General features: G+C 42.4%; 1 protein-coding gene across 6 annotated transcripts in view; it reads left to right on the top strand.

The window, feature by feature from the left end:
- Positions 1 to 14,426: 14,426 nt before the first annotated feature.
- SIK3 (SIK family kinase 3) overlaps positions 14,427 to 15,245 on the top strand; it is a 67,452-nt gene continuing 66,633 nt past the window's right edge. For all 6 annotated transcript variants that reach the window (XR_003370104.2, XM_029912911.1, XM_026657873.1 and 3 more), the window contains exon 1: positions 14,427 to 14,542. Coding sequence is in view for 5 of the 6 variants with exons in the window: in XM_029912911.1 (XP_029768771.1) it covers positions 14,501 to 14,542 (42 nt within the window). In the remaining variant the exon portion in view is untranslated. The remainder of the gene's footprint in view (positions 14,543 to 15,245) is intronic.

Genomic DNA, 15,245 nt, shown 5'->3' with positions numbered 1-15,245 from the left:
GGAGCTGTTTCATCCTGCTGTTGCTGACTCAATCAGCAGATGGCACATTCCTGTCCAAAGTGGCACATTCCTGGTGGCTCCACATTGTCCAAAGTTTGTGTTTCTCATCCTTCCAGGTGATGGGGTGGATTCCAGTTTACCCTCCGGGGGTTTCTGGTTATCCACTTGACCCATTCTTCGGCCGATGGATACTTTCTTTCTAGGCTGGCACCTCCCTAACCATCCATGTATATCAAGCATTCATCAGCATACATTCCATACCTTAACCATATTTTAATTTACTGTCTCCACCACGTTCAGAGTGTGTGCTAATTCATTTGAGGCTCCCGGCCCTTTAATCACAGAGGGTGGGGGGGTCTGTCCTAGGAGCCCTTGAATGAAGTGAAAGTCACTTAACAGCTTACAGTGTTTGTTTACATTGTATCAATTACTTCAAGAACAAAGTCAGTTAACTTGTTTGTAAGTTTTACATAGTAGTAAAGTATCTTTCACAGGATAGATCTAATCAATGGTTTCTACAGACAATAGCTTACAAGTTTTAACAGAAGACCCAAGAGATTTTTGTACTTGGTGAAACTGGATTTTAAAGTGTGGGGGACAAATTATGAGGGGGTCACTGTCACTTGGGGGAATCACTGTTAGTACCTTCTTTAATATCCCTACATTACTACATCCCTGCCGGCTCATTGCACTGCAATAGGTTTGAAAGAATGAAAAACCCAATAATGACATTCAGCCCTGACCTACTTTGGGAAATTATGGGTCAAAAAAGAGCAATTTAAATGTTTCTGGCTGTTTACTTGGTAATGATGACGGTGGTTTTTGGAAGCTTGGAAAGGAGAAAGCAGGAGTTAGCCAAAGCCGGCAGTCTCAAGGACTGCTCTTTAAAAAGGAAAATGTTTGGGATGCAATTTAACTTTCTGCTCAATATTTCCATTTCATCTTCATTACACAGCCACTAATATGCACATAAGGTCACATCCTTGTCCCATTAAAGTCAATGGGATCAGGTGTTTTAGCAGTTAATTTGCAGACCCTGAGCCCATCTCCTGGCAGGATGACAGATACCAAGAAGAGACTTTTCAGTGCTTGACTGCATAGTGACTGGCTCAATTATGGTCTTCTGAAGTCTGTCAGGAATACTTGAAATGACGCCATCACTTTTTATTTCACTATTGTCTGTTCCTTTAGCCCTATGTAGATAACGTGACTTTGTCGATTTCAAAATCAGTCTAAGCTTTCACTAGGAGGAGCTGTTTCTCTCCTGCGTTATCTATTGCGTGTCCCCCGCTTTCCTCTGTCTATATTCAGGTACTGCTCTTCCTTGCTTATCCTGGCATGCTGTGCTCCCCTTTCCCTGTTCCTTCTGGCTGCTGTCCCACCTGATTTTGCAGCTGTCGCTTCTTCTATATGCAGGTTCATCAGGCTGTCTCCTCTGCTCCCTGCTACTGCCTCTCTGTTTGCTTAAAGAAGGCGGGTTTTGTATTTCTACTTATTCTCTCTTCTGTGCCACTGCTGCCACATTTCCAGTCCTTGGATCACTTAGTACCTGTTCTTGTACCATAATGAAGTCTGACCAGAGTAGTGTTCAGGCCTTAAAACATGTGTAATGGAAATTCTGTGCCTTTTTTTTTTTTTTTTTAAGTGCCAAGCCTTTCAGAGTTGTTTTATTCTGAGGAGTGTGGCTGCTTTAAAGCCTTCCTGCCTGTAGCTAAGTCTTTATATTTTGGGAGCTGTCTGAGCAGCTATGAAAACTATATGAGCACTGTGCTATTTGTGAGCACAATGGCAGAGCACTTCGTATTGAGCAGTCCAAGACTTTGTCACCTGTGCTCTTAAAAATGAGTCCTGCTGGATCAGTCTTTGGTTTTTAAACCCAAGGCTGATTCTGAGCTTTATAAGTTGGAAGAGTATTTTGCCTTCACTGTGCCATAGCGATAACACTGCAGAGACAGATTCCTTGGATGCAAGGCAGGCAGTTATAAGACCCAAGGCTTTGGGAGGCCCCAGGAGCTTGGTTTTAAAGGGTTCCTCATACTGGATTGCATTAGGTCATACAAACTGAGAGGACTGCGAGAGCTGAAGCAATTCTGAATACAATCCTGCTGCTGCATTAGGTTGGCGGCCCCTCTTTGTTAACATTCCATGGTTGCTTGTCCTGCCATGAGACTTGCACTGAAAATGTTGAGTGGCTGTTTTTGTCCTAAATGTAGTTTTTCTCCGTTATGATTTCATGTTCAGCGCAGTGAGTGATTATGTCAATATCAGTGATAAGGGAACATTTTTTCTGGGCTTCTCCATATAACGTTTCAGTGCCTCTCCCTTGGTAGCCTCGCAGTCTATTTTTCCTTTATAATGTTTTGCAGTTGAAATTTCCAATGCTTTTTGCCTGGCAAATTCACACACTCTTGATATGGCTCTAGAATCCAAAAAATAGAGAGCACCACCCAATTGAAAACCACCCTGAAACCCCCTGTTTTTGGCGGTTGAGAGCAAGACCCCCAAGTGCAATTCTCAGTTTGAAGAGGTATCTTCTTCACCCAAATTGCTGTCTAGAGCTTAAATAACCTTTCTCCTATATAATAATTTGTTTCTCAAATTACTAGGTTAAATTTTAGTCTGATCCAAGGGAGTGAGAAAACACTTAAATGTTTTAGAAATTGAAGGAACACTTTATTAATTGGTAGCAGCACGTATGCTGTGAGCTGCCATGGTTTTTTATAATCTGTAAGCTTCATTAGCTTTTGATAATGGAATTGTTAATTGTTCAGATGTATTTTGTTTTAGTGTTTCACTTTTTAAGAAATTGGATTATGGTTTTGTTCCACTTCTAATTGTAGTCTGATTTACACTTCATTTAATGTACTCCCCACATACTTTACATGGTAACAGAAGGTCTGAGGGTGGGTGCTCGCCAGCTTTCAGCACGCTGTATAGGGCTCCTGAGGAGTTCTCTTTTCAGATAGGTAAAGGAATATTGTGGAAGTCTTATTACTTCTGGCTCCTTCACCATGAATGTTCCTTTCTTTTGCAGTGTGAAACCTGAGTTGCCCACACTTCTTCTGATGCTCATTATCAGTGTGGGGCTACTTTTGTCTTTGAAGCTAAAATAGGAATTCAATGCAGGTGAAGAAGCTGGGTTATCAGCAATGGAAACTGATGTGCTGTCTCCACAGAGTAGGTACTTTACAGCATAAGCAGCAGCAGTGTAAGCTTCCTCACATTGCTTAGCCCGTGCACCTCAACTTTGCCCTGGAAGGTGGTCCTCTAAGAATAGAGATGTAGTTGATCATTCTTATCGATCCAACCCGTGCCTTGTTTCCTGAGACTGCCAACAGGAACATTGATGGGGGGGGGTGTTTGAGAGAGATGTGAATACTTGTTTATTGAGAACTAGGCTGATAGTGCCAACTCCTTTCATAAGCCTCCAAACTGCTGTGAAATAGAAACTAATGAAGGTCACTACAGAACTTAAACTACATTTTTGTCAGAGATGGGTGGCTTGGTAGGCAGTGGGTTATGTTTTGCACACAGCTAGTCTATATGAAAATATGCTTGAATTATCCTAACTTCCATCTTCACCTTTCCCAGCTGTAGCATCTGTTAATGAACCAAGATAGTATATGCTTTAAGACAGGGAGTGTCTCTTTACTACATGTTTGTATGATGAGGCCCTGATCCTGATTAAGACCTCTTTGTGCAGATATCATACACGTAAGTAATGCCTCCATGTCCCACTACAAATCACCGGAGGCATCCCATGGAAACATTAATATGCTCTTGCAATATAGCTCACTAAAAGCCGAGAGTAAAATCTATGGTGTTGAAGTAGTTGTGGGAAGGTGAAAGGCAACGAGGCAGAGCAAAGACTCTTGATTTGATCAGTGAGTGTTATTTTATTGTTGTGAGCTTTTAAAATCTCTCTCGTTTCTCTCTCTGGCTGAATCACATCCCCCCTGCCTTATTATGTAATCTGTAGGAAGGCTGAACCTGTGAGTACTGTTAGGACAACCAGATAAGATTTCCAAAAAGTGCTTAAGTGACTTAGCTTAAGTCCTGTTAGGCTGCTAGGTCACTTAAGCACTTTTTGGAAATCTTGCCCACTACCTGTTCTCCAGCCAGTGTACGAATGTAGTTCAGTGCCACGCCAGGATATTAGAACAATATTGGGACAGCTGGAGAAAGTAGGTTAATGAGGATTGAAATTGTTTCTTATGTAAAACAGTGCAATTGATTGACATTTTTCTTGCAACCCTTCTAAGGGAGCTAACAATCCAAAAATCTGTAAGGAGGAATTGCCATTACACATCATGGAGAAGTCGGTTAATCACCCACTTGAACATTTCATTATGCAGCTCATGAAATGAACAGGCACTCGTTAGGGAAATAAAATTTAAGTTCCTAACCTCCAGTATAGATGCAGTTAGGTTGATGGCAGAATGCTCTCAACCTAGCTACCATGGCTTTAAGGAGCTGGAGGTCCTTAAGCGATGGAAAAACCCCTTGCGTTGCTGTAGGAAGTGTCTACACTACAGAGCTACAGTGCCGTAGCTGTGCCACTCAGTGTAGACATAGCCAGAGGTTAACAGAAGGCTGCACCTCGTATGATCAGTAGATAGAGTCCCTACCATGTGAACCATCTCATGGCATAGGAACAATGCATTATTGTATTTCAGGCCAAGGTTTCAGATTAACTCACGAGCCTCTTCTAACTTGCCTTGTGGCAGGGATCAGTATCCATATCAATGTCTTCTTTAAATTTCAACATAATTCTGGTTCCATGAGGTGAGAAGCACTTCCTCCCTGTGTGAGTTTTCAGTGGCTGAACTAAGGAGAGCTAATTCCCTCCTACGTTGCTACCTTCCACCTTCTGGTGTGCTCAAGGTGCCATGCGAGATGGTGTGGGTGCTTCTTGTCAGTGCTCGGGCTCACTGGCCAACCATTGTGAAAAGAATCTCTCCCCCCCCCTTTCTGGGGGGGGGTGTGTAGTTTTTGACGAGACCTGTCATTCTGAGGGAGGGTAGCATTGGTTTCAGTTGTTTCCCTGTGACTAGGCCTTGGAGGAAGTCAGCTTGGCTGATGTGGTCAGAGCCAGTTTTACTGTGGTGAAAACCTGAATCATCTATAATGAGGAAGGAGACTAGGCTGCCGGGAAATGCCAGCATGGGGAAAACAACTTTATTTGTCTCTTTGAAAATGCTCTTAAGCCCCCAAATATCAGGGGGTATCCGTGTTAGTCTGTATCCACAGAAACAACAAGGAGTCCGGTGGCATCTTAAAGACTAACAGATTTATTTGGGCATAAGCTTTCGTGGGTTAAAAACCCACTTCTTCAGATACATGGAGTGAAAATTACAGATGCAGGCATTATATACTGACAGATGACTTGTGAGGTAACTCCCCTCTTTTATGTGTCATATATAATGCCTGCATCTGTAATTTTCACTCCATGCATCTGAAGAAGTGGGTTTTTAACCCACGAAAGCTTATGCCCAAATAAGACTGTTCATCTTTAAGGTGCCACCGGACTCCTCGTTGTTTAAGCCCCCAACTTCCCCTCTGCCCTTCTTGCTTCCATGCTGAGTGATAACCTGGAAATTGCCCTGTACCAACTTAACCCTCATTGCCTCTTGCAAGATCCTAGGGAGGCTCTGTGTTTTCTTGGTCTGTAGCACAGGTAACTTCCCCCAGACTTTTCCCAAGAGACAATGATCTTATATTATGTACCTCTGGAACCCAAAGCGTTTGTGCAGAACCTTTATTTAGAAAGTGCCAAGTCTCTTGTTTAAGTGAATGTGTTGGTCTGTTCAAGGGCTTTTCCATTGGATTAAACTTTGAGTACAAGCATTTAAAGGATAGCTCTTCTGGCTTGAAAGTGTGACGAGAGATTACCTCACCCCCTTCTCTTGCTAGTATCCTGGAACCACGCGACTACAACAGCGCTGCATAGCTCTTCTAGCTGGTATTTTTCTATGTCCCCTTTGTGACCGCAATTATTTTTTGTGGTTGATATATTTTTATTAAAGATAGTGTATTTAAGCCCACAGCAGTGCAGCTGGATATGAGTTCATATCTCACGCGTACTGTCGTGTAACATAGCCGACCAAATCCTAATGTAATCAGTCAGATGTCAGAGAGGAGAGCGTAATAATTCAGTTATTCTTGTTTGAGACACTGACCAAAATATACTATCTGTATCTGTCTTGCATTGGGCCATGAAATGTCCACCAGCTCAACACAGCTGTGCTATATGGCTTTGTCAGATTTCCCTAAAGCAGATCTATAGCTTCTGAAATGGGACTTTAAAAACCATAAAGCTGCTCAGGAATACTCTACCTATTCCCATGTACAGTGCTGTCCTTTTAAACTTCTGATCGCTCTCAGGGCCATCTTCACTGCCACCATGTGAAGAAAGTCCCTCTCCCCCTCCCCCTTTTTTAAGCTTTACAAAAGCTTGTTCTTACTGGGAAAATCCTCTCAGCGAAAAGAATGTGATTGTGAGATCTTTGAGCCCCATGTGACTCCTTTAGCTTTCCAGTCTGCCATTCAGCGCTGTCCTCTTAACCACATATTGTAGGCTTATCAAAAGTGTAACTAATGAAAATCTGCACTGCTCACATATTTGCTGCACAACGGAGGTTACTCATCTGAAGAATGCTGCAAGCCTAGAACATGACAGCAGCAATTTGTCACCTCATTAATCACAGCTTGTTAGTGCCCTGCAATTTTAGGAAGTGGAGAAAGGGGCCTAATTTTTTGCCATTTCACCCTGTCCCTCAGCTCTAACTCCGTTTCAGGCAACCGCTTCTAATCCCAGTGACCAGATCGGTTTGCTGGATATTGTCATTTCAAGCAGGAGTGACTTTTGAAACCAGAGCTGGAATTTTTCGTGTGCATGTGACAGACTTGCCATTCCCATGTGACCCTGAGACCTCAGAATCTGCCAACAGCTTGCCCTGGGTTGTCTGCCATTTTTACTGTAGTAGACACCCTCAGTGACTCTAGGGCATTACTTCAGATTTTAAAATAGTGCGGTTGTGTACAGTAAAGACCCCGGTACTTAGTCAAGAGACACCCCCCCCACCCCACCTGGGCTTCCCAGCGATCCAGTGCTATGATGCTTATAGATAAAGCACTTACTCTTTTATTCGCTGAAATCCGTAACTTCAAAACTTCGGAGTCTATCAGATTGTCAGGAGCGACCCTTAATAGAACTATGTCCCTGAGTGCCAAGCTGCAGTTCAGATCTCCGGGCTGTGCTTTGAGTCAGGAGGGGAGCTTTACAGAACTTCATAACAAAAGCAAACCTTGTTCGAGGTGTATGAACCTTTTGGTGAACTGGACAGGTTTGTTCAGTCTTGGTCATTTCTTACTACGTTAACTTTCTCCCCACGACAGTCCCCATAGAGACTGAGGGGAGATGATCTCCTCCTAGGCTTGTCAGCGTGAAGGTAGAATTCTAGGGGATGGGCAGAGGGCATTGTGCTGTCTACCCCGTACTCCTGAACTCTGAAACAACAGCACTGGATGAGATCTTTCGGAAGGTGTGGTGGAAGTTCAGACTTCAAGGATATAGAGGTGTGGTGGGTGCAATTACTACAAAACTGACTGGCTTTAACCAATAATATTTTTAAGCAGAAAACTGTAATCTGTATATTTTATTTGAGGAACTTTAAAAATGTACACTTGAAATTTCTATTCCACAAATACAGTAGAAAACTGACCAGTCAACCCAAACCTCAGTGGAACCAGAAGTACGCAATCAGGCAGCAGTAGAGACCCCCTCCTCTCCCCCCACACACACCAAAAAAAAAAAAAAAAAAGGCGAATACAGTACAGTGCTGTGTTAAATGTAAACTACTAAAAAAATTAAGGGAAAGCAGCATTTTTCTTCTGCATAGTAAAGTTTAAAAGCTGTATTAAGTCAATGTTCAGTTTCAAATTTTTGAAAGAACCACCATAATGTTTTGTTCAGAGTTACAAACATTTCAGTTACAGACAACCTCTATTCCCAAGGTGTTCATAACTCTGAGGTTCTACTGTATATGGAACCGTAAAGTAGTTTTGGTGGAGGGTAAGTTTTCATAACTGATCGAAGAAAAGGTTTAGGGAACATCCAGGTGATTGGCTGAGTTAATGTTTTGCTATTTATTATTATGTTTATTATTATTAACAAAACGGCAGATGAAATGTAATGTTGATAAATGCAAAGTAATGCACATTGGAAAACAAAATCCCAACTATACATATACAATGATGGGGTCTAAATTAGCTGTTACCACTCCAGGAACGGGGTAGTCATGTTAGTCTGTATCCACAAAAACAACAAGGAGTCCGGTGGCACCTTAAAGACTAACCGATTTATTTGGGTATAAGCTTTCGTGGGTAAAAACCCACTTCTTCAGATGAATGGAGTGAAAATTACTGCAGAACTAAAATTCATTTGCAAATTTAACACCATTAATCTGGGCTTGAATAGGGACTGGGAGTGGCTGGCTCATTACAAAAGCAGCTTTGCCTCTTCTGGAATTGACACCTCCTCATCAATTATTGGGAGTGGACCACATCCACCCTGATCAAATTGGCCCTGTCAACACTGGCTGTCCACTTCTGAGCTAACTCCCTTCTTTTCATGTGTCAGTATATAATGCCTGCATCTATAATTTTCATTCCATGCATCTGAAGAAGTGGGTTTTTATCCATGAAAGCTTATGCCCAAATAAATCTGTTAGTCTTTAAGGTGCCACCGCTCTCCTTGTCAGTCAAGAAAGAGATCTTGGAGTCATTGTGGATAGTTCTCTGAAATCATCCACTCAATGTGCAGTGGCAGTCAAAAAAGCGAACGATGTTGGGAATCATCAAGAAAGTGATAGATAATAAGACAGAAAATATCACATTGCCTCTATATAAATCCATGATACACCCACACCTTGAATACTGCGTGTGGATGTGGTCGCCCTATCTCAAAAAAGATGTATTGGAATTGGAAAAGGTTCAGAAAAGGGCAACAAAAATGATTTAGGGGTATAGAACGGCTTCTGTATGAGGAGAGATTAATAAGACTGGGACTTTTCAGCTTGGAAAAGAGGCGACTAAGGGGGAATATGATAGAGGTCTATAAAATCATGAGTGGTATAGAGAAAGTAAATAAGGAAGTGTTATTTACTCCTTCTCATAATACAAGAACAAGGGGCCACCCAATGAAATTAATAGGAAGCAGGTTTAAAACAAACACAAAGTATTTTTTTCACGCAATGCCCTGTCAACCTCTGGAACTCCTTGCCAGAGGATGTTGTGAAGGCCAGTACTATAACAGGGTTCAAAAGGGAGCTAGATAGATTCATGGAAGATAGGTCCATCAATGGCTATTAGCCAGGATGGGCAGGAATGGTGTCCCTAGCCTCTGTTTGCCAGAAGCTGGGATTGGGTGACAGGGCATGGATCACTTGATGATAACCTGTTCTATTCATTCCCTTTGGGGCACCTGGCATTGGCCACTGTCGGCAGACAGGATACTGGGCTTGATGGACCTTTGGTCTGACCCAGTATGGCCATTCTTACGATTGTTTACTATTAATTATAGCTCATTAGCGGAGCAGTGACAATGTGCTTGCTGCTGTACAGAACACACAGACATGTTCCTGCCTAGTGGAGCTTACAGTCCGACCCCTGTTCTCTGGGGTATTTCAGATTCTCCTCTTCATCTGGCTGTTCTTTCTCATTTGAAAAGTGCTTTTCCCATGATAGAGCAAGTGTTCAATTCCAAGGTAGCAAATGTCCTCTGTTAGGCATGTTCTTTAGTGTTTTAAGCCTTATGTTTACATGCCTGTTTACAGTTTGCTATGGTAACATTCAGTTCCACATGAAATATGAGTCTGTTGCATTCAAGGTGCGAATGCCAGAGTAAAGCCCTTAACTCATGTAGTCTGTAGTGCTACATGGATGTGAAATTTCATGCACACTAATCCCGTAGCTATTCAGCTAGCAGTTATTTATCCTGATTCAAGGATCCTAAGTAACTATGAAACATATTCTCAGTGTGTTTTTACATTTTACCTGTTTTCCCCCTTTCAAAAGCAGCCACTGCCCCCAGGACCTTTTTGCATGTAAAACAGAGCTATTGGGGTGATACCACTGGTTGCTAACTAGTATTGTGGATGCAGCTATAGAACTGTTGTGTTAATGCTAAGACTTAAAAGGTCTATCTCTTGTAGGGCTGTAGCTGTTTTGGGAAGGGACCTGGGTGAGCTTTCTCTAACCACAAATAAAGTTGTTCTATCTCGTGTAGCTGTGCTCATGGGACTCAGGACAATCTTACTGATGGAATGCAGATTTTGAAAGAGCCTGCAACCCGTTCCTCTCTCCCCCTCTCTCCACAACTGAAAGCAGCATTTGGTAGGAATATGCAACTCATAATGTGATGGGGATCTTGTTCTCTGGCTTCCTAGATTACTTCCAAATAGTGAATGTGTGTTTCAGATCTCGTGCCAGTGCGGTTTCTTTGTCCGTTGACATGGCATGTCCCAGTATGTGAAACGCTTGCCCTCTAAGCGAATGTTCTAGTCTTCTACAGACAAGCTGTTCTATAGTTGGGATTTCCAGTTTCTCCTGTTCACTGTTTGATTGTTTTTAATGTAGTTAGGTAAATCACATCTCCTCGAACAAGCACTTCTGTGTGGTTTTAACATTTTTTATAAAATATTGAAATGAAATCCAAAGTGGGGCCTCTTGGTATCTTGCTACTCCCTGTTCTGACAGCCTCCCAGCAAAGGGGCAGGGGGAATCCATTGGGCTTTCTGAAGCCCTAGCATCCCAGGAATGAGTTTCTGGCCAAAATGAGGAATCTGCAGAGAATTTTCAGTATTGCAAAAAATGTGGCATTTGGTCTGCTGTATGGCTTTGGTCTGGTTTTTAATATAACCTCGGGAACATCATTACAAGGGTGTTGCTATGTGTGTGTGTCCATGCCACTCTGACTTGGTGGCTTATGGTATCTACCCTTCCTTGCAATTGGCTGTCTTTGTAAATAACACTATAGAAAATCAAAGAAATACCACCACAGAATGTTGTATTGTGGTTCTTTTCTAGTGTGAAATGCCAGCTCTAAACAGAAAATTTGCTGGTGGATCCCCAAATCATGGACTCATTTTTGCTCATCACCTGTTGGCACACTGTAGCTGTCACTCTTGCATTGCCAAGTGTCCTGGTTATTTTTTAGTAGGGTGGGGTTTTGGTTAGAGTGGACCATGCATATTTTGTGTGTGGATGTGTGCTGCGGAGGGTTTTGACTTTGCAGCATTGCTACAGATGCCCGCAGCATGTGTCGGTGTTATTCCTTTCTGTCTTTGAGAGCAGACTCCATTTTGCTTATCCTTTTACTCTGGCATGGTTTGTGGATAGCGATGCGGCGAGAGCTAGCTTTTCTCCCTTCAGACTATAGCAGCGTGCAGCTGCTCAAACAGTTTGTAGAACAGACGTCTGTCCTTTATCCAGGTGCTTTCAATTAAACAATCTGTTTCCATGTATGATGGACACACATTGCTCTCATCCGATGAAAGCCCAGTCCCTTTACTGGCACACTTTAAAAGAGCTTTGTAATGTTTCCAGTGTAGCTCAATATTTTAAAAGTGTAGTTCAAAATTGGGAAAATGCAGTGTTACTTTTCAGGAAGTGCCTGCCTATTTCAGTTCCCTGGCATATTTGTGTAGCCAGCACTATACCCTTGTAGGGTTTCCACAGGCAAATCCCGTGAGCACTAGAGGGGAAATGTTTCGTGATGGGTATGTTCTTTGGCTTCAGACAGTAGACCTGACTCTTGTCTCTGATCTGAACCTTGAGCCTTGTGTGCTCTGCCTACATGTTACTACTGGATCAGATAAGTAGAAAGGAGTTCAAGAGAAGAAACACTTCTTCTGTGTGCATAAACAAGCATGGGACTTTTTAGAAGACACTTTCCCCTGGCATTCAAAAAATTGACTTTGTTTTTCACCTAATCACTTTTTTCATTGTTTAAAAATAGCTTCTAACTTTTTAATGAGCACCTATTAAAAAGTCAGGTATGAGATTAAACCGATTTTCATCGCAAACTAAATGTTCTCCATCTAAGCAGAAATCATCTCCATCTTTTAGAAGCTGATGGATCATTCACATTGCCTTTGATGCCAGTTTCATAACAATGAGGACCCAGTTTCTATGCAGTTGGGCAGCATGATCAAACATAACACAGTGTCTAGGTCAGGATACGTCTCCAATACGTCTGTTAGTCTATAAGGTGCCACAGGACTCTTTGTCGCTTTTTTTAGGTCTGGAGCTGGCATGTGAGCTTAGATAGCTTCTGTGGAGGAAAACAGATGCAGAGAGTGAAACTCCGGCTTATGTAACAAGAAGATGGGGATTCAGACTAGTTTGAATGAGGCTAGGGAAGAGGGCAGCTTGTGTCCATCTCCAACCTATATGCTTTGGATTGTGCAGGTGGTGAGATATGTGGAGTTTCATCTTCTGGAATGTGATGCACTGATCCCTTAAATACAGGCACATATAGGTGGTGAGGCTTGCCGCAGAGGAGCAGTTTAATACCACTGCAAAGAAGTGATGGGAAAGCAGAGGGAAGGAGGCTGTCTGGGGTGGAAGTAAAGGAATTCTTTGTGATGTGGAATTTTTAAAGATCGGCTGGGTGGAGGTAGTAAGGCTTGCTAAATAAGAAACATCAAAAACTGTAGGTTGCGCTTCATGAAAAAGTATCTTACCTGAACAATTAAATGTCCAAACACATAACTAACTAACTGGCCACCTGCCTACAGTGGGATTTTTACAAACCGTCCTGTCGGTGCTGATGTTCACCAGTCCACATGTAGAGGGTAACATTTTGTTATGCAAAAATAGAGCACAAAGTAAATTTCACTGCTGTCAGTTTCCTTCTGTGTGGGTTTCTGGCGGATGCTTCAGTTGATCATGAATTAATAATCTTTTTGGGAAAACACTGAGATTAAGGAAGGCTTTTTTGTTATTGTCTGCTGAGGCTTTTTTAAATTAAATAAGCCTTCTCTCCCCCACCCCCACTTTACATCCCATTCCCATGGTTTCTGATGATAGGCATTGGAAGGTACCAGTGATTTTTCTCTGGCACGCTGAACTTCTTGGCTGCGTTTTACTGTAGGTGGAAAGGTTTTGCTGGCTTGACCCTGCCAGTCAACTGTTCTCAACTTTGCTTTGATCAAAGCTGACAAAGTTTGCTGATTCCTCAGTTTTCTCACTGACTTCCTATTCCTTTGAAACCTCTCCAACTTCTATACTGAGGTGTCATTCATAAAATGAATTAAAATAATCCTACTTCTTGGGAGTGTAAAGATTGTAGTTTGAGCCTTCCTATCTGAATTATCATTCCCAGGCAAAATTTTATGTGACAGTAGAGTTAAGGATGAGAGTAAATATCAGTAATTTAGGGTAAAACATATTGCAGGGATGTTGTAATTATCCCAACACCAAGCATTATAAACATAAGAAATTCACTGTTAAGGGTCAACATCAAAGAAATCAAACATGCTAAGATATGGAAATGCACAATTAAGGCACCCCAACAAACTTAACTTTGTCTTGTAGTGATACCCGGTCATAACTGTGTGATTAAGACTCTGTAGGTGTTTGTGGTCCCAGATAAGATTAAACCAATTTTTATAGGTGCCTTAAATTTTCTTCTCTCTCTCTTCCTCCTCCCCTCCCTCCTCCCCATTATGGCTTAGGGATTTGGTAATGATGCGCACCCCTGGTTCAAGTCCAGTCCAGATCTGCGGTGACTGAAAGTTGTTGGTGGGTGAAGTGTGTGTCTTGCAGTGTCGCTGCCTGTGCGGTTCCTGTTCTGTTGACAAACAGGATTTCAGTGTTCAGGCTGAGTTGGGCATCTTTCATCAGCACTTAACCTGACAGCCTTGCTGCTTGTATATTAATTAAGATGCGGTGGCGACAAGCTGCAAGTCATCTTTTGACTTGTAAACTGAAAAAAAGCAGTTGGGAATTTCTGGGGACTCAATCCAGGATTCCAGGAAGCTTCTTTTCTAACTAGTCACTGATGCTAGGGTGAGCGTTCAGATACTATAGGAAGAGGGGAAAACATGAAACCCCAAGATCAGTATTGCACACTTCAGTGGCATACATTCTTTTTTCTCATTAACGATCAGGAAATTAAATACATCTCCTGCATGTTGCTGGAGAATAGTCTGTACTAAAGTGGGAGAATTTTCCTGAATCAGCTAGACAATTCTTAAACTGTCAGCTCTTTGGGACAGGGACCATGTGTTTGTTCTGTGTGTGCGCCTAGCACCAAGGGGCCCTGGTCCTTGATGAAACTCCTAGACACTATGGTGATACAAATACTTAATTCTGAATAGTCACTAAGTGAGTGACCCATTTTTCTTTCTTTTTTTGCCAGGTTGCTATAAAGATCATTGACAAGACACAGCTGGATGAAGAGAACCTCAAGAAGATTTTTAGAGAAGTTCAGATTATGAAGATGCTCTGCCACCCGCATATCATCCGATTATATCAGGTATGAGCATTGTGTAATGGGCTTTTCCCTCCTGGTGCAGGCTGTGCCACAGGCTTACCCTGTGCAGTAGTATCACATATAGGGCTGTTTCTATACTTTCAATAGAGTAAAAATATGGGGAAAAAAATCTGTTTTCAGGGTTACAAAATACCTTGATTTAAAAAAACACCTCTCTTCCCCCCCCCCCCCCCCAAAGAAAAAGAAGTGTTTCAGTAGCTAGTCCTCTGTTTTACTGGAAGATCAAATGTCCTCTGAGGGCAGCCTCTTTCCGTTTGTTTATGGCTATTGTGCGCCTTTCAGTTTCCCAGTTTAGACTAGCTGCGTTGTCCTCAGTGGAAGGTGATCATTGACAGTAACGGTGGTAGCATCACTCCAGTATTTTGTTGCAGTTTTTTCTCCAGCTTTTCTGGCTTTCCTTACTTGGCAAAAAGCACCAGGGAAAGGTCCCCGCTGCATGCAGTGTGAGATAAGCCCCTCGGCTCTGTGCAGTGGTGTGGGTTTGTACATACTGCTCTGGAGGTGCCACTCTCACTAAAGGGCCAAGTAGGACGATCCAGAAGTGATGTGGCACCTGAGTGAAGTGAGTGGAGAACTAAATGGGGACTAAACCCTTGGTGAAACTTTAAATGTCTCGTAAAAGGTCCTGGACCTCCTTGACCAGGCCATGTGGAAAAGGACTCCCTTTCCTGTATCCTGCCAATAT

Source organism: Terrapene carolina, unplaced genomic scaffold (genome assembly GCF_002925995.2).
Source record: "Terrapene carolina triunguis isolate 2854851 unplaced genomic scaffold, T_m_triunguis-2.0 Scaffold374, whole genome shotgun sequence".
Taxonomy (NCBI): Eukaryota; Metazoa; Chordata; order Testudines; family Emydidae; genus Terrapene; species Terrapene triunguis.
This window is presented reverse-complemented; position numbering and strand designations above follow the sequence as displayed.